At 42.9% G+C, this 23,699-nt stretch overlaps 1 protein-coding gene across 1 annotated transcript in view; it reads left to right on the top strand.

Moving 5' to 3' along the window:
* PPM1H (protein phosphatase, Mg2+/Mn2+ dependent 1H) overlaps positions 1-23,699 on the top strand; it is a 131,030-nt gene that overhangs the window by 88,576 nt on the left and 18,755 nt on the right. The window contains exons 5-6 of the mRNA XM_040552190.1: positions 6,148-6,232; positions 12,800-12,918. Of these exons, the coding sequence (XP_040408124.1) occupies positions 6,148-6,232; positions 12,800-12,918 (204 nt within the window). The remainder of the gene's footprint in view (positions 1-6,147; positions 6,233-12,799; positions 12,919-23,699) is intronic.

The raw sequence follows: 23,699 nt of genomic DNA, 5'->3' as shown, positions 1-23,699 counted from the left end.
AGCCTGGGAGGGTTCTTCATGGTTCCTGCAGGGAATGCCAAAAGACACTGGTGTAGGAAATTATTTTAACCCTGCCCTTGTGCAGCCCCTAAGTTCTTGCACCTTGTATTGTTGGCTTGAGGGGGCTGTGGACAGCCTGATGTTCACACTGAGAAATGTGAAGAAAGCAGGGTGGCAGGACTCTGGGGCAGTAGATCGAAACTAAGGACAGAGGCAAATTTAGTAGTTGTACCCCTTCCCCATTTTGTGGCTTTTTTTTTTTTTTTTGGTAGAGATGCAAAGTAGGAGCGAGGCATATATGAAACGTACCTTGGGGATCACAGGTGGGAGGCAGCTGCGTGTTTTGCTGTTCGTGTTGCTGAGGGTTGCTGCTTTGACCTCTGGGTTTTATGGTGATGGATATGTCATCACTGGGGCCTGTTTTAATGCCAGCTAAACATTGTATAATGGCTTGTGTCACTATCCCCAGCCTGACTTAATTCATAAAATTAAGGAAATCGTTTAAAGGCTTTGCACTATAGTTCCATGATTATGGCCAATGCAATGAAGTATTTGTTCACCTGGTTTCTAAGTAAACATGGGAAAATGATCCTGCATGGGACTAAGGAGAGTGATCCAGTTAGTAGTAAGTGAAACCAAGGTGCCAGGGCTGAAGGTCTTAAAACTCAGCAGTAATCATAATCGTTGTTCATAACGGTGAAGTTCCAGTACTTAATTTATAGAGGAGGTGAGCATTATGCTGAATCTTTTTATCATCACTCCTCTTTCATTTTGTAGCAATTAAGAAAACATAAATAAACGGAACCAGTTTGAAGCTCACCAGGCAGTAGCATTGTGCTTCCTCGGCTTCTTTAAATGCGTGCATTTAGTTAACATAGTTAACAAGCACCCACCTAGACCAATTCCACAGTTCTAGGATTTATATTTTGTTTTCCTCAGCTATTTTGTGACACACCTAATTAAAATCTACTGCTTGGTTCCGTCTTTGAATGTAATAAAACCCTGCCTTATTCTTTCTGTCAGTTTAATCCCTCTTTCTTTTCCATTGACACATTTCTAATACCTCTCCAGACAGGTCAGACACTTCTGCTTCGTCTGTACCGAATCCACAATGCTTAACACCTTTTGACAAAACAGATACGTCCTCCCTGTGGCTCGGAATTGATATACACTGTCAAAAAGGGTTTTCCAAATGGTCTCTCTTTGTCACCTTTACCAGATTTTCATCCTTGGTTGTAGGAATGTGCAGTTTAATGTTGCGTTTCAAATCATTTTTGGCTGGAAAAGTGTGTAATGGAATCAGGGCATCCCCTGGATACTCCTAACAGTAGGAGATGCCTCTTTGTTTTGAGCACCAGAATCCCAATGGGCCCATGACAGCAGTGAAATTACACTTTTGACCTTGTTCACTAAAGTGTTTCTTTCTCTGTATGATTAAGTGAGAGTAACCAACAATAGCTTCCTCTAAAATGTATGAGTTTCCCTCTGTTTGTTTCTCATAAGAAACGCAGAAAGGATGCTGTGCAATTCTCAGCTGATTGTGTTCTTCACAAAAGAAAGGGAGAAAAAAAAAGGAAAAAAACAACCAACCCTGCTTGCTTGAAGGAGGGGTGGCTGTTTTATCCATATTAAAAATGCAAAAGTAATTGTTGTATTGATATTTTCCCTGGGCTAGTGTGTTGTTGCTATATCTTGAGTGTGAAAGCTCCACTACAGCACACTGGCAGATTTTTACTCTCTGCTTGTTTTCACTCACCACCTGTTTTCAAAGTGGGTTATATACTAAAGCACCACTTATTGTTTTAAAGTATCAAATCTGAATATAGAAAATAAGTAAATACCTAAGATGCTGAGATACTCAGAATATTATTTGCTTGTGCACCATGGACTATGTAGCTATATCAATCTAAAGATAAATGTAACATTTTTTGCAGATTTGTATGCAGCCTTTTAAGCTCATAATGTTTCTTTTCATGTGTGTGAGACTTGGTGGATGTAGCCTGCTGCAGACTTCGCCGTGACTGTCAGCCCCGTCTCACACACTGAAGCACGGGCACATCGTTTGCTCCACATCATTGTTAAGGGCAGGCGTTTTCCAAATCAGAAAATCCTCAAAGTGAATTGGCCAGGAAAGAGATACAAAGTCAGATTGTTTCTTCCACTTTAGACTACTTTGGCTGATTTTTTCCCCAATGTTTTCCTGTTTCCTGTGAATATTTACCAATTCCAAACTGGTGAATGTACTTTCTTTTTTTGTGTGGTGCACGTGTCCATGAAATGCCAGGGCAAGTGCAGTCCTGCAGTCCGTGCGGGTGGTGCCCTGCGCTGGGCATTAAGTAGCTAAATTCAAAAGAGGGGAGGGGACTTGGTGAAATCCCTAGTTTTTAGAAATGATCAAAAAGTGCTTGACATGAGCTGTGAGGACATGGAGGCCGTTAAGAACAGTTTCCCTTTTCTCCCCCTGAGATGATGCTACATGGAGAAGGTGCCAGAGCCACAGAGCTTGGAGGGCAGTGCACCTAGGGCTGCAGATCTGCGACTCCTGACCTCCTCTGCTGCCAAAAAAACACTATTGTGCTTTTTTTTTTATTACTTCTTCATTGCTGATATAAATTAATGATTGGTATGGTGCTGAAGTAACCTTGTCATCAAAGAATATTTTGTTAGTGTTGACATGCTTGTTCCCTACAAACATGAATCATCCGGCTTCCTTTGGCAGGCTTGCCCTGTGGCCGTGCTATAATGTGTTTCACCAGTGTGGTTGAAATTAAAATGTCACCATTAAACATGGCAGAATCAGATGCTCCCTGAGCACTGCATCTCTTCAAGTTTTCTGGCTTCCTACATCGCTATTTTTGACAGTTTAATAGGGCAGCTTTATTCTGGTATAAAATAATACGCTCGTACTTCCACGACGCACAGGGAGCTAAATGCTTGCAGAGCACTATTTCATGACACACATGCATCTTTCGTGCGTGGCAGTAGCAGCAATGTCCAAGTAACACGATGTTGCTTGTTGGTCCATTAGGAAGCGTAAAGCCAAAACAACTAATTGTTCTGCAGAGCTACATAGAGTGGGTGTTCAAAAGCAGCTCTTGGGCTGCTCTCGACACCAGGCTCCCTCCGTGGTGCTGATGTGGGGCTCTGGAGGCTGCTCCATGGGAAAAGCCTTCAGACTGCACTTGGCAGCCTCACTGCTCCAGCTCCGTCATTGCCAGGTCACTGGAAGGGCACTTCGGTCTCCGAGCCCAATTAGGGACTGATTCGGCACCTCTTAAATCACAGGGAAAAATCCCACCGAGTGCGGCAGCTCCTGGGCCAGGCTTTCGCACCCGGCCTCTCCGTGAGGCTGCCAACAAATATGTCCATTTTTGTCATGTAGACGGTCAGAAATATCCCTCGCTGTCAGGAAACTACTAAGCAGCTGATGTGGAAAGTTAACGAGACTGCTAACAGGATAACGAGCCCAGCAGAGCTGAATTCAGAGCAGCGACCTGTATGTGTACATCTGCGTCCCTCCCGTTGCTAATATCTGGGGCTGTTTAACTCCTCAGATCAAATCACTTGACTCTTATGAGCAACTGTAACTTTCGAGTTGAATAAAATCTAACTGCTGAAAGCATTAATGAAAAACATAAAACCGAGTCTCTGTTTAATCACGTATCAACATCATTGCTTTGTTTCCCCCTGCAAAGGTTTTCGGTGCCGGGTTGTACTTTTTTGTCCCAGGTGGCTGCAATTTCTAGTGAAAATAAGTTGAGCCATGAAAGGTTGACCCACTCACCTCTGAATTGCTTTTTATATGATGTTGGTCCCTCAGGGCCCAATTCTACCCATAGAAGTGAGAATGATAGCCATCAGCATGTATAGGAAGTATGTCAGTGTGCACAAAGAAAAAGCTGAACCCCAGACTTCAGTGGTCTTTAAAATATGGATTTCCTGTGAAATGGTGATTAAAGGGGAAGCAAAGGATAATTTAAAAATTAGCTTGACACACTAGCAGTTAGGTCACTGTGTGTTTCTATTCTAGCTCTTTCAGACAAGCACAGGATCAAGAGATTCCTTATGACTCTCTTAAACTAGTATGTAAAATTGGGTTTGTGTCTGATCAGCTCCTTTGATCAGTCCAGCCTAGGCTATTGCCAGAGTACTTAACTCTGTACTAAACCCACAGTCCCTCCAAGTTAAGCTTACTCAAGTGAGTCAAATTACCTATGAAACATGCCACTGTCGTTGGTTAAATGAGCCTGGTTCACACCTGAATACCTTAAGAACTGCAAAAATAAAAGCAAAGATGTCATTGCAGAAAAGGTGGTGGTGGTCTTTATTCAGTTTTAAAGGACTGTCTCAGAAATCCAAGTGTGCTGTTAAAGTAGAAAAAAAATCAGCAAACCTTCAAACTGACATTTTTGTAAGCCTGTAATGCATTCAGATTCCATAAAGAGGGATTTCCATCAAAAATTCTGCACAAATTTATCTAAATAAATTAATGAGTTACAACCACCATGTCTGCCCTGTTTCAACCATGCAACGTTGTTTTTAATTGGAGCAGTGCAGGGCCAGTGGGATCCTGCAGAGTGTGGGTTTATGCTCTTGCCACCTCTAATTTGCAAAATGATCATTTGCAAGGGAGTGCTGCAAGTCCAGGAGCTGTAAATTTGTTACCTGTCAAAGCAGAGCTGTTTTCCCCTCAGCACTGGGGCCTTTTCCCACCTCTGCCAGTGCAGCTCAGTCCTGTACCTGTATGTTCTTTGCCACGTGAATCTCTGGAAATGTGAGCAGTGCCTTTCCTCTGTGGTAATGCTCCTACCATTTGCATAGTAGCAATATTAAGTGATCATTCAGAGTCTATGTTAGTCCAATATTATATCCGTGGCACTTGGAAAATTATGCAGTGCCACTGATTTTGCAAAGCTATTTTGTATCAGAGCTGGTTTTCTCAAGATGCCTATGTTTTGACTTTAGAGGTTAAGTTTTTAGTGTTTGTGCGCCTACCATATTCCTTGGGTGGATTGCAATGCCGTCAGAATACCTGGCATGAAGCAATACCAGCAAATTGATCAAATTATCAAGAGAATTAAGCTAGCATGTAAATATCACATCAACAAGACTAAAAGAGCACACAAAGGAGATAAAAGAAAACATGTAGAAACTACAATCCGAGTGCCAGTTACTTGCTTAATCCACAGCAAATTCTGTGCGAATTCAAGAGACATGCTGCTATTACCCAAACACTGAATTAATCAACTGATGGTTGAGAAACAGCTCCAAATCAGGTATTAAAATCTTTGGGATGATAGAGGGTTCATCCAGCTGTTTGAAAGCACCAAGCATTACTGTACTTACAGAACTGTCCAAATAATAGATAAAGCAATACAATTTTGTGAGTCAATATATGACCAATAAATGCAGGAGGAACACTGCATAAATTTTACCTTTTCTTAACTGTGTTTCAGCTAGTGGAATTACACCAGGGAGGGACCAGGCCATGTTTTGCTTGCAACAAAGCAGAGTAAAAGGCAAGAGACAGGTGTTTGAGAGCATTTGTTCTCTGCCATTTGCAGAAGTACATGTGAAATCTCCCCACTGATCTATAATCATTCCATTACCTGTCTGCTTTTGGCAGGTAGCTAGTTAAATTTCTGTTAAACTGGATTTGCTTTTCCATTTCCATTTGCTGTTGGAGAAGAAATGTTCTGACATGACATATGACCAATCAATAATTGGAAAGTGCTCGCATGAGTCATTTGAAGCCAGTGCTTCAGACAGTGTCAGCCCCAGCTGGGATTAAAACCTGCAAAGAGTTGTTCTGCAATCAGTGATTCTGCAGCATCTCCTCTGGGTGTCTGCATTTCACTAATAAGGATACCCTGTAGACGTCAACTAAAATAACTCTTGCCTTTGTTGCTTGGATGTTTTTGTGTGCTCTGAAATGAACTTGGCATATACAAATATACTTTGTTATCCAGCCTAAAGGATGCATGGCAGGAATTGTTACTCTGTCTGTTGAGAACTTCGGTAGAAAAGAAATGGCTTTATTTTATTGTGTCTCTGAAGACAATAAGAGTCTGACCCTACCTCGTGGTTTTCTGTGTGTTTTTACATTTTTCCCCTCCTTCTGCTAATGATGCTTTATTACTCCTACAGGGCTATAATAATCCGAAATGGTGAAGTCATTCCAATGTCTTCAGAATTCACTCCAGAGACTGAACGCCAGCGACTTCAGTATCTGGTAAGAGACTGGAGAACCAAATCAGGTGCTGCTGCTGCTGAGCATTGCCCCAGGAATGTCTGAGGTTCAGAAACATGCAGCTGAGTTACTGAGGCTCAGTGGAGGACCACACATCCGCTGAACACTAGTGGTTGACTATGCATGTATATGTGTTTTAGCCATCAGTAAATATGCAGAAAAGCCTGACAATGCAAATCCTGGTGAAAGAAGTCTTACCTCTTTTGTAGAGGCCATCGGTTGGCACGGCTGTGCTTATGTGCGTTGTGCAGCTGCCGACCTTAAGCAGCTCGTTGGTGCTGGATAATGAGAGCTCAGACGCACAGCTAACAAGCCACAGAGGTATTTCAGTACATCCCAGTGTTTACTTTGTGACAGGATAAGATACCACAGAGTGCTCTACGCACACATGTGGACAGTATTGCAGGGTTTTATTCATTTGCTCTAATAGTATGCCAATAGAACCAGCTCAAGTAAAGAAGTCCAACGTAGAGGTGATCTCAGCAGGTGTTAGTAGCTGCAGCATAGGATGGGTGAAGAAAGACAAGTTTTGTGTAATGTAGGAGCACCCATAAAGCTGTGACAGGGCGACTACCCGAGGGGATGCAGGACGCTTTATACACCAAGTCAGCATAAGTCAAACTGCATGTTGTTTTCTGTGCAGACAATCCTGTTGCTTTTCAAGTGTTTCATTGACAGTCAGATCATTTGGTTGAAGTTGGTTGGCTGTTTATCAAAATGCCATTCCTAACGTGTCCAAGAGATTTCTTTTCTGCTTCCTCTGGTCTCCTGCTTTTACCTCCTAGAAATTCAAGCCTAAGCCAAGGCAGGCTCACTATTAGCTTTGTCTGAAGCAAGGTGGACAGGCCAAGGCTGGTGGCATTCCCTGTTCTTCAGGTATCTTCTATCTTCAACCTGGCCCGAGCACTGTAGTTTGAGACTAGACAAAATGCCAGCAGTTGAAGATGGTGGTGGAAGATTTTAAAGAAAATTGTAGATGTTTCTACAACCATCATGTTTAGTTTTTAGTCAGATTCACTGGCTTGAAACTGAAAATTTCAGAGGAAGTGCTACTTTGGGAGTATTCATATTCAGTAAGCCAAATGGAAAAGAGGCCTAATAAATATTTACACTCCAGTTACACGTAAAATAATTTGTTTGCCTTTAAAATAAAAGGTATCTTTAGTATCTAGGAAGTCTGGTGCTTCTGTAAGAAATACGAGATAAAACATTGCCTACAAGGAATCTTTTTCTCTTTTGATGTCCTTTCTGGCTTATATTGAAAACAGCAGCTGATCTGAAAAGCATTTCTGCTGTTTCCTTTGGATTTTTTTTTACCTTTGTTTGTTTATTTTGTTTCTATATGTAACAAATATGCCAGGACTATGGGCATCATGTTCAAAGAAAATACATGCAAGGCAGCAAGAGCGTGAAACAAAATCAGAGATAATTTCAAACACAGCATTCTGTTAGTAACATTTTTACTCTAGTGTTTAAAAAAATCGACCGCCAATTCCTTGCAAGGTTGGCGTAAACATTACACTCCATAGTAATGTTACATTCCGCTCTTGCATCTGTCCCATTGATTACACCCCAAAGGACTCCCCTTACTCACCTTGGGCTGTCCCCTTACTCTCCTGTTGTTGTGCTCTCTGTATCTCTTGTTGTTCCTACCCGAAAGTGACTTGCTTTGAATTTATTTTCTTATTTGCAGTTAAGGCTGAGTTTCCCCATTCCAAACAAATTGCACTGTTCTTGCTGAACAATTGGAAGAAAGCTGCTTAATCGTTTTAGCATAAATATTTTACTTGCTAAATGCAGAGATACTGTTCTGCTCAGGGCTTGTCTATGCAGGGAGGTTACTGTGAAGGCAGATGGAGGGTATGAATTTACAGCAGGCAGGCTCCTGAATGGCAGCAGCCTATGGAGATACTGTTAGCATAGGCAGGCTGAAGAAGCCTTCCTCTGCCTTTAGTGCCTGTTGATTACTTTGGCCACAAAAGGTGTTGGTTTAGGTTAACTGGTGCCTTCTGCATTCATCCTCTGTCTTCTGGGCCTCAACTTCCACATGCAAGGAAATCTTGGGAAAAATGAGCTGTTCAGTCATGAGAGTATCACTGTATAAAGCCCTCCAGCCCGGTCCTACACACAGCTGTGTTCCAAATAGTGCTGGTTGAATAAACAAGGGGAAAACGAATGCTTTCTGTACCCAGCTCATGTTTTAATGCAAATGACCTCTGGCATGGCAGCTTCAAAAGAACAAGGTCACTACCCAGTCGTTCTGACCTTTGAGCAACTCTGGGAACGTTCATCTCTGTGTCCTGTACCCTGTCCTTGCAGTGGGAGGCCAGCACGCAGCTCCTTGGGCCCTCCTGTGGGATGATGGAAGACCTGCCATGAGTATCCCCTTGGCTCTTTGGCTTCCCAAAGAGGGTCAGGGCACACACTGCTTCTCTTCCACCATCAGGCATTCATGATCCTCCTTTAGTTTTGAATTTTGGGGTCTTTGTGTTGTGTTTAGCACTCTGGCAGAAGAACTTGCACAGTGCCTACTCAAGGAAATCTCTGGCTTTCTGTATCAGTACGTCTTGAGAAAGAACCGAATGCAGTATTGACTGGGAGCTGCTCTGGTATGTGCAGTAGTTGTGCGGGCAAAGAGTGCCAGAGGCAATTTTCGTTTCATGTTCTGAGAACGCTATTAATTTCAGTCATGATAGTCTAAATTGCAACAGTAAATGGCTTAGATTTTGTTACTTATCCCCTTGGAAAACGTGTTTAAAATGAGTGATGAATGAGCTTATTGCAGGTGGGTGTATTTCTGTTAGTTACCAAAGTCACACTTCAGAGATGTCATTGCTGCACATGATTTTATGGAATGGCCTTTTGTAACAAAGAGAGGACCAATCCAGGGATGGATTCAGCTCCCACTTTTCCTCCTTTCTTCTACCACCACCACCTTTAGTTATCTCCGTTTGGCTCAACATGAATCTGGCCATATGGTACTGGCTGAGTAATTTGGAGAACCTCTGGATGTGTTGTGCTGTACATGTGGTTGCGAGAGGTGTCCCCAAGTAGTAGAACATCCTACAGGAGGAAATGGTACGATACAATAAGAGGATGACATTGTAAGGTATGGCTGATGCATGGGACAATGGTAAGCCTAAAAATGCCAAGCAGGGCAGTGAAACTACTAGTGCCAGTGATGTCCTAGAGCAGCACATGCCAGAGGAGCTGGAAGAGGGGTGAGGGAAAGAGACTTGCAAGGTATGATAAGGTATGTACGATGTTCCCTGCAACCTAATTAACAAGCATACTAGTGTGTAAGTCTAGGTTTATCTTAATTTCATGTTTGCTTTGCTGAGCACTAGGAAACTCTGCAGGAAGTAAATGGCCTTTTGAAAGAAACGTGACTAATACTTCCCTGAGCAGACTCCATTTCATACAGCTAATGTTGAATGTAATACATCCAGCCACAAAATACACCATAAAATGGCTGAGTACCAAACATATGATACAGTCTGTGCCAGATTTATGCCAAAAAAACTGTAACAGCTTCTAAAAGAAAAATGATGGAAAATATTCCCATTTCATAACACAGAATAGCAAAGTTGTCTGAACATGCCTCGTAAGGATATAGAAAGTGTTTGACGGTCACTGTTTTTATTACATTTTAAGTTCTCTGGACGATGTTTCTAATCTGAGGTTCTTACAAATTGTGACTAAACAAATGAAAAGTAGAAAATGTGGTGCCTCATCACAGCTGAAATTCTGGTAGTTAGTTAACTTCCTGTTTTTGTTTCTCTTTTGATCAGTCAAGGGATTTTAGTGTCTGCTTGTGTATCTACTTGAAGGACCTGTAGACTTGAGTTGCTTTTTTTTATTTATTTATTTTTTATTTTTTGGTTCAGCATAGTTTGGGTAGTGTGGAAAGGGAGAAGAGCCCTGCCTTGTAGTAAATGGAGAACAGTTCTCAACAAACTTGACTGAAAGTCAGAGCTGAGTTTTATAAAGTATCATTCTTTTCTCTGCAGAATTACCAGTGAAACATCAAGAATAACTGTTAAAAAGAGAATAAAAATTAAAAAATACCTCCCCAAAAAATGAATTTCTTCACATAAGAATTCAGCTCACAGCACCAGAAGCTTCCAAATTGCTCTTTTCCCTCTGTTCCACTGACGCCAAAAATATTAGAATCAAGTTAAGATCCCTAGATTGTAAATCAAGCATTGAGGCTTGGCTGCGGAAGAGAAATCTTATTTGAACATTAGCAGTCCTCTGGTAACTCTGCCAGCTTTATTAATCTTATTTCACTTGTGACCTCAGACTTTCCATCTGAGTAAATCTTTATGAAATGCAGTCTCTCCCAATCGCTTTCCCTTTTCAATAATGAAATTCTTGTTTTCAAGGGGAAAAATGCTAAAAGCCTTTAACTTTATTTCTTCTGAACCTATGATCTAGCCTAATAAGTAATCTCATAATCTAAGGGTTAAATAGCTTTTGATTTCAGGTATGAGTTTTTTTTGCTTTAAGTAAGGCTTGGTTTTTTTGTAGGTAGATGACACCAGTCTTTAGCTAGAAGTGGTTTGTAATGACTTAATCAAGGTAGGCTATGCATTTTCAAAAGTGAACTGAACTGCACTTTCTAAGCAGACTGTTAGCTTCATTTTTTTACAAAGTCATAGATTAGAAAGAACAAATTTTAAAACGCAGCTCTGTTGTGCATCACAATATGTACATCATTAGGGATGTTGCAACTTCTTTGCAACTTGAGCAAAAATGAACACGAAGCTTACATATACTTGTCAATAAGGAATCCAAAGTTCTGGAAGTATGGAAAACCTCATCTGGACTAATACTGCTAGGCCACTCAAAAGTCAGTAGTGCTTCTCATCCATATCTGTATTGAGAAGCAGCGATCCAATTAGAGGGCCCTTGAAACAAATATTTGGGTGGGGGAGGGAACCCTGGGTGCCTGTAGATTGCAGGGGAAAAAATGTAATGCCCTTAACTGCGCACGGAAATAATCTGATGGAGCTCCTGTTTCAGGAAGGGATCACAATGTCAAGATCACACTTGTGTGCTTGAAAGCTGCCTCTTGAAAGCAGAATCCAATCTTGTCAGCTACACAGCATCTCCCTCGGCCCCGTCTCAGCAGAGCTGGGAGGTGTTTTGTGAAAGGATGCCTGGCGAAAGGAGCGGGGACAGGCTGATGGAAGGTTAGCACTGCCATGCGCTGAGCCTGATCCAACTCCTATTAAATTGAGTGGGAGCAGGTTCAGCCCTTAAATGCAGGAAATATTTTATTGTGAACTATCTGCATGATAGCTGCCAGGTAGATCAATAAGGGCTTTCACTGCTTCCTGATGCTCACCTTTGATGAGCGCTAGATTTATGACAAACCCAGCAACTAAAGCATGCTCATTTGGTCTGCCCCGATGGCAGCTGCTGCTGAAGATAAGACAGACGTTATTGCCTTAACTGGCTGGATAAGGAAAAAGAGTTATCTGCAGAAAGGTTAAGAAATGCAACTTTTTTTGTTGTTCCATAGCCAGTTTGACTTTATCTTCAGAAAAGCGCACTCACGGCGTGGCTTTGGGGAGAGAGGGGGAAAGGATTGTTTATGCATTTGTTAAAGAAAAACGAGTGAGGTTTATTTCAGAAGGAAGAAATGCAGTATGATTAAGGATTAACCTATTGCGTCAGGTGATCTGTGTATAAAAGTGTGCAGTGGACAAAGAGCTGAAGCTGCCTCATGTTGTTTTCAAGCACGCTCAGCTCTGAAGCGCACAGGCCTTGGGCTCAGCTCCACTGAGGAGGCCTCCCAGCATCTGGAGAGCAGCACACCAGAAGGGACAGCAGCAGCACTGGTCGAACGTTCACACTGTCAAAAACATCAGTCGCTGCTTTTCTTTAATCATATCCTGTATGAAGGAAGTAGTCTTTAGAAAAAACAAAATAAAGTGCTCTGCAGTTCACGTTTACTTGCGGTGTCTGTGCAGTGGGGTGCAGCAGGCTGAGCAGGTAAAAGGGAGCAGAACCATTGCTCATTTTTTTCTGGAGACAGTGAAAATTCAAGTGTTGGAGTAACATTAGGTTGTGTGTGTTGTCAACATAGGTGCACTGTGTGTCAAATAGCTTGAGCTTCTTTCCACATGCACCCCTCCAAGTCTCTGCTTGCTCGATGGCTTTGTCCTTTGACCATTCATTCTCTCAGGTCACCAACGTGCAAAAGGAGATGTTCTGCTTTACGAAGCCCTGCAGACTCCTTCAGGGCCCATGGATAAAGCGTACTTTAGAGATCCCAAATGTTGAGAAGCAGTGAGAAGAAATGAGGGGTTTTGAGGGACAGAGGACTACTCCCAGTAGGGCCACTGCCAGACACCAGATATTGTGAGAACTGGTGTATGTGCACCTCACAAAGCAGAGCTTGTCATCTTCCTTGTTTAAAAAGGGGAAAAAAAGTGTGTGGGAAGGGAGTGAGAAGGGATGGTAATGCTATTTCATTAAAAATAGATGATGTCTTGTTTTATGATGTTCATGTGGTATCTGTGGCTTGGTTTTTGCCCACAGGCTTACATGCAGCCCCACTTGCTGGGAAATGAGTTCACACATTTAGAGTTTCCACGGAGGGTGCAGCGCAAGGAAGTTGGAAAAAGGATGCTCTACCGTGACTTCAACATGACTGGCTGGTAAGGATGTGCCCTTCTCAGCATGGGGTCAATCTTCTCCTCTACCCATGCCTGTTTTGTATGCATCTTTGATTAAACTGCATCAAAGGTGGAGGTATACACCTGTGTGTTATAAGGAAAGGTATTTTCTTCTTTCAGATGTATTTTTCTTTTAGAAGTTAACATTTGAAATGACTTGACCTCCCTCCACAGCCAGGACCTCAGTTCATTTTAGCGTGTGAGCACTCAAAGCAGAGCAAACACTTAAAGCGGAAGATATGCCAGGGGGTATTCGTGAAAGCTGAACAACTCTCCTGTCTTACAAGTAGCTTCTTACAGAATCTGGATCAGTGGGCCACTGTGTCTTTGCATGCCAAGAAGTGCTTGCAAAAGGGAAGAGCTACCTTCCATGCTCTAGTGCAGCTAACACCTGATTTGGGTAATCCTTGAGGAACTGTTTTAGAGGTGGATCTGAATAGGAGTCATAGCCATCCGAAAATGAAGGGCTTCAATGAACAGTATTGACAGGAAGAGTGATGTGAGGTTTTTGTCTCAGGCTAAATGATTTCATTGTTTTGTGTCAGCTCAAGAGGCTCCTTCTCAAGTGACTCTCACTTAGAGAAGCCCAACTCCTTGTTGTTGAGCACTGTGTATATGACCTATAAAGGAACAGGCCCTGTGTATGCAAAGGGACTTTACTTCCTTGCTGTTTGTGTTTTAGCATCCTTAGAAAACGTTCATTCAGGAAAGGAAAAGATGGAGGGGGTAAAAACGCTTGAGCTCTTGTATGTTTGGAAACTTGGATGTACTCACACAACTACAACTCCACGTGCTTCTGATTGTCTGATACTTTACAGACCATAAATATAATGATGTTTTAATGACAGAATAATGACCTAAGTTTATAATATAGTCTGGAGTGTTTGTACTGTACAGAACATGCTAATCTGGGAATAACCATCGTTGTCCATCATCCTGAACAGCTGCTAGTAGAAATACCTAATCTCTCCCTGAAAATTATGGCTGCACATTTTATATAGGCTACAGGCATGTGTGAAAGAATGGGAACAAAATGAGAAGACTGCCTTAACTGAGGGCTTGAACAGTAAAGTATTTGGAAGATCATGAGAGTCTTCCAGTTTCTGCAAAGGGAGAGTTTTCTTGTTAAACTCATGGATTTCTGAAGACATTAGAAAAGAATGGCTTCATGTAGACTTCCGAAAGCTTTTTTCCAAGATGTGAGAAGCTACTGGGGGAAAAAAATAAAAAAAAGAAAAAAAGCCAAACCACCCAACTAATTCTGGGGAGAGCTACAGTAGTTATCATGGGCCAAGAGGAGGGTAAGAGCAAAAGTCTTTCACTGGTTGGAAGGTAAAGAGGGTTTCTCCAGGTTCATAGGAGTTGTTTTGGCCTTTCCCCAGTTGGTTAGATGTCTGGAAAGGAAATGTGGTTAGAATGGTTCAAGTTGCAGTATTTGCAGGTGATACAGCCCTTCTACTAATAAACAAGAAGGGCTGTGAGGAACTGAGAAGATTTAAACAACTTACACAAATAGGCATCACAGTGATCAAATTTGGTGTTGATAAATAGCAAGTAAAGGATGAGTTGGGAAAAATAACTATTTTTGCACAGTAGACATTCCAAATGAACTTGAGAGCCATGTCAGAAACTGCAGTGCAAGTTCGGCTTGCAAGCAGGATGTTGGGGTGCATACAAGGTTGGAATGGTTAAAAATTAAACAAAGGGATAATTCTGCATATCAGTTTGTGCCTTATTTGCGAATCTATGCATAGCACTTATTCAGAATGGTTATTGCACAGCTAGTGTTGTTTGGCGATAGAAGAAAGATAAATAAGAAGGAACATGTTTTAAATGTGGAATAGTGAGTAGAAGAGATTGGGTAAGTCTAAATGGATTACAGTTTGACTCAATGTATTGTTTTTCAGTACTGATGTGTGAACTCTGTTAACCCTAGCATATGGCAAGGGGGAGAAATGATTTGATTTTCCTGCTGATTTTTCTGAATTTCCTGAAGTGTGGGACACACATTGATCCAGTTACAGATTCTAATGTGGTCAGTGCAAGGATTATCACTGATTTAACACAAATACACCTAGCTGTAAGTAGTTGTTCCAGAACAAATACTTAAACTGTGACTTGAAAATTCAAGACTAAATTCACCTCAGTGTTTTCCCAGGTGGCCTGTGCCAAGCAAATGCATGTGGAGACTGTGATGATGCTACCTCTCCCTGCTGTTCCTTTTGATTTCTGGCAGGAAATGGAAAATAGGGGCTGCACTCTTGTCCTAAATAAAAGAATCAGAATCTTCTCGCTGTTCTGTACCCCACAGCTAGTGTATCTGTTACCTCTTTGGTTGATTCGCTCACCATTTCATTGTCCTGAACTGCTCTGTCATCGTAAGATTTATTTAAATCAGAGTCCTTCTAAACAAGGATCCATTTCTTCTCTCAGGGTGTGTGCCCAAGGAAGTGTTGTTTTCTGTTGAATTGCATGCAGTGATCACCTAAGCAGAGGAAATGCAATCTGCTTCTATTTATCCAAAAGTCTGGGTCAATTTTACTGGTTGAGATTGTGGAGAAGATGTTAGATTTCCAGTGTGATGGGCCCTCAGAGGTAATGGTTTGAGGTGGCTGGTGTTTCAGTGATTGTTTTCCACCTCAAGAGTCTTGCTCTTATTTTTTTCCCTTTCTAATTCTTAGAATTAATTGGTGCATCAGGGTCCAGCAGCCAAGGACATATCTGGTCTCCATTTGTTTCTATGGACAAAATCTATCACAGAAAATAAATTAGCATATATATTCCTTTTCTAGAAAACGTCAGATGCTACTTTGGCCAGACAGAGCCCGGTATGCTAAAATGTTGCCAAACCTTTGTCACTTACAATGCAGAAGATCAATTGTCTGAATCTTTTTTTGGTCGGTGACTTCACTGTGTGTTGACGTTTGCATGTACCCATAGAGAGGTGCAGGTGATGTCAGGAAGAAGCAGCCACTCTTACACTTACTTACTGCATCCTTTAGTGGAAGGGTGTAAAACTCTGTGCTGTGATGTTTCCTCGGGAAAATGAACTGCTTTATTTTAAAATTCAGGATGCTTTCTGTGTTTTCTATTAGAAGCTGTATGAGTTTTTTGTTTTGTTTTGTTTTGTTTTCCTTTTTTACCCTTCTCCTGTGCTCTGGAGCTTTTCAGATTCTCAACAATGAATTGGCTTGCCCAGCTCGTTTGGATTACAAAAGGTTATTGTCTTTGGGTCTGTCATAATGCATTTGGCCTTTTTTTTCTTTTCTCTTTTCTCGTTTTTCTTTTTCTTTCTTTCTTTTTATTTTTTCCCTGTGAAGTTTCCACACTGGCTTTGTCTCAGCAGCCCACAGTGGTAGCAGAGCTGCCAAGTTTCCCCACAGCATTAGGACAACCACTGATCCAGCAATGTGTGCTGCATCACTAGTCCAGGCTGCCCATAACTGCTTTAAGACCAGCCTTTCCCTTCTCCCCCCAGCTCTCCCACCCTTCACCCTTTCTCCCTTCACTCCTGTGGGATTTGGGACAGGAAATCTGCTGTATTAAATACATATAAAATAAATCCCATCTAGGTGGGAGCTGACCATGAGCTGCCCCTTTGGCACCCTCACCCCCCGCACATCGTGCTTGAGCAACTCTTGCAGATCGCGTACTGCAGCTGGCAAGGCATCTTAAGAGCCGTGTCTCCTGCTGAACAAGCCTCCGAGCTGTCTCGAGCTGTAATTTGCTGGCAGACATCTGTGTTACTAACAGTCTTTCACAGCTGGATCTCTGGCCTAGGGTTTTCAGTCCGTGGCTTGCAGAGGTTAAGCTTGTATCAGAAAGGAGGGTACTTCTGGTGACACTGACATGTCCTGGCAACAGAAACATCAGGGAGGGCTCTGGCCACAAGAGCAAAGTGTTGCCAGTGCTAAAAGAGGTAGAAATTATGGGAAAGAAACAGGCCTGATGATTACTGTGCTCCTTTTAAGGACTGCACAGAATTAGTGTTTTCCATCTCTTCCTTTTATTTAGCGTTTAAGACACGGTTGGCAAGTTTTCCTTTACACTTGGGTAAGTCCAGTGAGATCAATTCTGCTTTGCTCTGAATGTATCTGAGACATCTTCCTCAAACCTTCTCGGTGATTTTCTGGTTTACTGTGCCCCTTACTGGCATGTGTACACACAAAGCTGCTTCTCCCAGTGTTCCTCCGGTCAGCCTCCCGCAGCGCCAGAGCATCCATACAGCAGTGTGTTTAACCAGAGGCAGCCAGAAGACACTACCAGTTGGCATCGGCCTTTGTGGTTTCAAAATTAGTCTTTTGCTCCTCTTTGGAACGTAAACAGTGGCCTTTCTGCTGTTCTTATTAAAGTAGGATTCTTTAAATGCTTGTTTTCAGATCCAAGCTTCAGTGTTTTGACTCCAGTAGATTTTAGTGGCAAAAGAGCCCCAGACAACAGTCCGGTTTTAGGGCTGATTTGTTTGTGACTTCTTTTGCCCTCCAGGACTGCATGGAGTTGAACTGGACCCATGAAAAGCGGTTCAACCCGGCGCAGCCCCAGCCACGCGTTTTGGGCTGAAGCCCCAGGACGCAGCGAGTGGGAGGACCGCATCCTCCACCCAAGCGTGCCCTATTGCTGTAGGGGCTGCAGAGCCCTGTGCCTCCAGAGGCCTTGCTGCGGTACGTGACCAGCCGCCTGACGGCCAGCCCCTTCTGGGGAAGTGCTGCGCGTGTGATTTATTCCCAAGCAGCGAGGCTGGTGCCCTGGGGCTGGTGCTAAGCAAAAACCATTTTATTCTAGAGTCAATATTGGCCACTTGCTGGCAAGCCGCCAGCCTATTCTGCGCTCGCCCTTTTCTTTTCCAACAGGGAATGTCTTTCAGCCTCTGAGCATCTGATTAAAAAAGCAACTTCACTTTTCAAGCCATTTTATTTGGTTTGGGATGGATGCTTCTTGCTTTCATTGTGCAGCCTGCCTCGCGGCCTGCAGTTCGGGCTCCAGCTCACAAAACCCAGGGTCTCATTAATCACTTATTGGGGATCTGGAGTGCCACGGCAGGAGCCAATGTACATGTTTTGCTTGGTAATGCGTGAGCCCGACTGAATAAACTTTGCTGGTGTGGCTGCTTGTTCGTTGCTGCCCCGCTCCATGTCCTCTGACGGCGCGTTCAGGTAGGCCGGCCGAGGAGCGCGTAAGCAGATTGAGAAATGCCACCGGGAGCTTTATGAAGCAGGCGCCCGCGCTGCACCCCCGTTTAATATAAATTGATTTATTGAATCAAGCACAGAAGCCCTGCTACAGAAACCTCAGGCTATATCCTCCGGAGAGCCACCTAATAAAACAGCCCCGACTGACACTCCTCATTAGCTTTCCCACCGATCCCAAGGCAGCATTTAAAGTGACACTGTCCCTCTTTCTGCCTGAATTTATCTGCCGGCTAATGCCGCTGGGTCTAATTAGCTTAGCATTATTAGTCTTATTCAGATAAGCTGCATTTCCTAACAGCTTGATTCCAACTTGTAAAAAGTAATTGGAAGTCTGCAGACCCTGTGCCGTAACCTGCTTGATTACGCCTTTTAGCCAAATTCATGTAATTTACAAAAAGTCATTCTCCCCTCCCCCCCCCATTTTTTAATTGAGCTTTTTTGTCGAGTGAAACCTTCTGCGCTTCTTCTGTTGAAACCCTGGCCGTATTGTTGTGTTTGAGACCTCAGCCGTATCCTTTGCACAATCACCAGGGAGAGATCAAATTTTAATTTCATAATTACTTCACAAAAAAAAGCAGCCTTTTCCCGAGTCACTCCTGGTATTAATTTCCTCCCAGCAATTTACATTTTCATAATTTAATGATTACGGGCCACCTTAGCAGCATTAGGCCTTTCCAGAGAAAGGAGACAGAGGGTGTCATTTTTGCAGCAGGAGCCGTAGTGTGCGGCCGCTTGCCTGGCTTTTTTGTCTTCACTCCCGTAGCGAGGCACTCGGCGTGCACAGCCCCAGCATTTCGGGGATTTTCGGCCCTCACTGCAGGAGCAGCGGAAGGTGGTAGCTGGCCTGCTGCATACAGCACGTCTCCTGGCGGTGATGGATGGCTTTAGGGTCCCCAGGGGAACACATGCCACAGGAGCTGAGCCGGCGTCTTTGGGGCAGGAGAAGGCAAAAATAAAAAAAAGTAATAGTGCTGCAACAAAGGGGGAAACTAAGTCTGAGGTAAAGGTCTTTGTAAATGGTCTTTCTGAGGCCAGGAGAGCCTGGCAAGAAAGTGTCTGGTCTGAGCCGTGTCCTGCAGAAGCATCTTCTGCAAGCAGTTTATCCAAGACCTGTCCCTACGTGGCTGTGCAGCTCTGCTTGGGCTTTGCCTTGGTGCAAGATCAGGTGCTTCATGTGCAATGACACCGAAAGGCTCCCAGTTCGTGGAATTAGTTCTATCAGCCAGAAACTAAACTGAAATACGGTAATAATCTTCAATCTGAAAACAAACACAAACAAGTTTTCCTCCTGGGGAGGTGCAGTCTCTTTCCCCACTCCTGCCTTCTAGTCCAGAAGCTTCCTTTGGCTTCCTGAGCTGCACATATTCCATGTGACCTTCCTGGGTTCCCATGGAGTCCTCCTTTCCATTGCCACTTGGGTTGGATGAAGGCTCTGCTCCCAGCTGAGAGGAGGCCCCGTGCTCCCCAAAGGAGCTTCCAGCACTGCTGTGTGGGATGGCAAGGGCTCTGCTTGCTGTCTTGCTGCCCACCCCATCCTATACTACAGGAATCTTTCTCAGAAGAGTTTACTCCACGATCCTTCCTTACCAGCGACCTCCTTTCCTTCCAGATGATTTCAATGAGCCAGTGTGGAGCAAACACTACAAGTGAACAAGCAGTCTTTCTCCCGTCTGCTTCACCCCAGCCTTTTAGCAAGAAGTACAGCAAAATGTGAATTTACAAGCAGTTCTTCTGTCCATCACAGTGAATTAAGCCCATAGGGTGTTGACAGCCCACTTCCCCTATCCCTCTGTCTTCAGGGTGAGTTCCTGACAAACCTTCCTGTTTGTCTTTTAAAAGTAGAAGAGATGAAGTAAATCTTAAGAAGTACTTGAGTCAGCAAATTCGCTGGAAAGAAAAAGACCTGTTGAAGCTGTTGCAGAACATGAATCCATTGGTTGTGTTAACTGCAGTGTCTGCACATGGTTGAGTTGCTTGCAGGTGGAGAAGCTCTGCCAGTCGCAAGCAGTGAGGCAAGTGCTTGCAATACACTTGGCCCTCCTGTCCTCCTGAACACAAAAGTAGTAAGGGAAAGTGCTTATAAATTACCCTCAGTTACATTTTTTCATGATTTGCCCTTTTTTGGACAAGGTCCTCCCTAGGTCCTTGGCTACCTTCTCCCCAGCTTTTCCTCCGCCACTTTCTTTTAATGCTCCATTAGAGACAAATGTACTAAAAAATCAGCCACACGCAGGGAATTCCCTGAGAGAGGATGCCAACGCTCAAGTCTGTAAAATGGGCTGACCAAGATGCGTGGAGTTCGCTTTGCTTAGGAGTTACTTCCACAGCAGTACCTGGTACTTGGGGGACACGTCCTCTCCAGAAAAAGCCCACAACTCAAGTACCAGTCTGATTTGACCAAACTGGAGAAAATATCTGTATGCAAGCCATGCTGAGAGATTTCAAACTTTTTTAAATGTATACATGTGTAGACGGAGCTGGAATTTGCAAAATTTAAACACTGTACAGTTTCAGTTTAGAAAAAGGGGTTGCTGTCTTTTCTGGGAAAAAGAGATATTTTAAAACTTGTATGTTTTCCTCTTTACCTGAAAGAAACCCTATTAGAGTGTCTTTGTTTAGAATAGATGTTTCCCTAAAAACTGTTTTGTGCACATGTGCACATGCATGTCTTCTTTAATCCATCTGGGTTTGCCATCATCCTTTCTCTTATAAACATTGCTATAGTTTGTGTGCTTTTATTGTAATTGTATATTGTAGTTTTGCCTCATTAAACTATGTCAGATGAGTAATAGGGGAAAGACACTGAGGCACTGAAACATTAAAACTAACAGATCTAGAGGGTACTTAGTATCAGACAGCGCTCTCTGGATTTAGAGAGCCTGACTCTGCAAAGCACACGTGTAAGGACATTTAAAAAAAATTATGGTTGGATTGAGACATAAATTGCAAGATTTTCAGTGGCTCTTTGCCTAACCTGTGCTACATATCATTTCTCCTTTTGGAAAATTTGGTGGTAAGCACTTACTTACATTGGTTTGATACCTGTAGTTTGATAGACAGTAAGGAAAACCGGTTCCTCTGGGTTGGTGATTTGAGCTCTGTTATTCAAAAATAGCTCCAGTCCACTGATTGCTTGGGAGGACTAGGAGGGGAGCGGGAACTGGGAACTGTTTCTTTCAAATTTTATGTTGCTCAAGGATAAAAATCTAGTTTTCTATTGGTATGACCAGGAAAGGTCGAGCTTGAGTAACACAGGTCAGGATGATGGGAGGTTGGTTGGTTTGCTGGAGGGGTTTTGTTGTGCTTGTTGTTTTGTGTTTGGTTTTGTTTTGTCTTTTTGTTTTGTTTTGTTTTGTTTTACAGTGTAATAGCAAAGTAGTACTAGAAATACACTGCATCCACAAACATGTCTCAAAGGAGAATCTTCATCCTTGTGTTCAGTATAAACTAAGACATTTCTGATGGTGTGGTGCTTTTTCTTTGTGCTTGCCACAAGTGGGTTTTGCTTTATGCTTCAAGCTAAAGCCTTTTGATGGCACTTCTTTTTGCTGTTCCTCAGTTTACTATCAAGTGTCACTAGCAGAGATGTAAAAACAAGCAAACATTCAAAAGCCAAGTGTTGTGGAAAAGCAGAGCACACAGTGGGCATGGAGTCTGGATTCCCCTGTTGTTTGCAGAACTGAGCCTTCCAGGTCAGCATAGATTGTGTTTTTGCTACCATCTGTTGTGCCTGGGGATGCCAATGCAATACCTTCAATGAACAGTAGACTTGCACAGTTTGCTGTAAAAGAGAACACAATGTAGATTTTTATTTTTTTTTGTCACCGACAGCTTCTACTCTTACATGAATTTGTGTCTGCTTTCAGAAGACCAATTTTAAGAACAAATTATATGGCAGGAGAATGCTTAACATATGTAAGAAATTATCTAGGATTTTGGCTCTGAAATTTGTGTTTGGGAGCTGAGTAGTTTTTTAAGTTCTGACCCAGCAATATTCAGGTAATTTTGACAATCTCTTATTTAACAAGTGTCTAAAGCACTGCTAACTGCAGGTATTGTAGGAAATTTATTTCATAGATTGTCTTGGGCATTTATCAGCTTCTGGTGATTTTTCGCCATGTATTTAGAGCAGATTCCAGTTTGCATACGAGTAACATCATGTCAGTCCTAGTTCTTTCGTTCTGACATCTCTTTTGGCTCCTGGTGCGATTTGGCCTGGTTTTCCAAAATGTTGATCCTGAGTCCAAATGTAACTTTGTGGGTGGTACGTATGTCAAGCCCTAGTTCGGTATTTTTGGACAGCAGTAGCATTTCATAATTCTTTTGAAACGAAAAGAAGAAACAAAGTTAACTGAAAAAAATGCAGCTAGATTTAGCTGGGCACAAGCTTGCCTTTTCTACTCCCCCTTCTCCACCCCCTGTGTTTTTCCATTTGGAGAAGTAGAGGTTTACGTGGCAGAAGCACTGACAGGATTTAGGCTTGTTCAGAGCAGCAAGCAGTAGTATGGCCGTGTCCTTATAACCTTATAACCTGTCTTCTCATGCCCTGCTGTCTGTGGAATCCTTCTGGGATGGCGATGGGGAGGATGGGGAGCTCAGAGGACCACAACCCTGCCTTTATGTTTGTTAAAACAGCGAGATAGGCTGAGTTACAGGGATGTCTGAATAAGGCTGTGTTGGCATTAAAAAAGCCAAACAACCCCCTCAGGTTCTCCATATGTCTGTGTTTGATATACCTATTGCCATATTACATCTTTATATACAGTATACTCTCTCTCTAAAGAGCACAGGAAGGTATAAATGCAACTTTACTACATAAAGTCAAGTGAAATAGTCCAGAAGGTTGTAGCCTGTGTGAAATAAACACATGTACAAAGTACAGGAGGTTTCACACGGCATAAATCACCGGGAACTTCATAGCTTCCTTCCTTCCTTCACCCCAGCGCAGTTGCAGAGCTGCTAGCTGAAAAGCTGTCCTTCATCATTCTTTTGCAGGAAACCACAGGCTCATATATTATTAATTCTGTTTCGCTAGTAGTGCAGGGCTTAGGTACTTCTCTCAAGTGTCTTAGGTTGCTTTTCAGTGTATCCAAGCCAGCTCCACTGCTGCGGTTGCAGTTCTAAGCATTGTTTTTCAAGGGCTGATAATTTTTCAGGCAATAGCAATATCAATAGGAAAAAAAAGTGCATTTGAGATGAGTCTTGACACCCACATTCTGAGCCCAGGAGATGATTTGTTTGTGAGAAACCATGAAACAAATCACTGTGGCCCTCTGGTCATCTCTGACTGAGTCACATAGCTTCAGGAGGTCATAGGCCAGCCAGATGCCCTTCCTAATCTGTTGATGAAACAAGTTAGCTTCAGCCCTTGCAACATGGCCTCTACCAACATCCCTGCACCGTTGTGTCACAGTGGAAGATGATTGTCTTTTTGGTGGGTCCATAAAAGATGGTGGACTTAACTGTGGGGACCATTCTTTCAAAGGACGCAAGAACAACTGATGCTGTTTTCCCTTCCATCTCCCCTTCTTTTTTACCCTTCTTCCTAAAGCACAGTTGGTGTGAGGTGCTACA

Source organism: Cygnus olor, chromosome 1 (genome assembly GCF_009769625.2).
Source record: "Cygnus olor isolate bCygOlo1 chromosome 1, bCygOlo1.pri.v2, whole genome shotgun sequence".
Taxonomy (NCBI): domain Eukaryota; kingdom Metazoa; phylum Chordata; class Aves; order Anseriformes; family Anatidae; genus Cygnus; species Cygnus olor.
The sequence above is the reverse complement of the archived record's forward strand: the minus strand, read 5'-3'. Positions and strand labels throughout refer to the sequence as shown.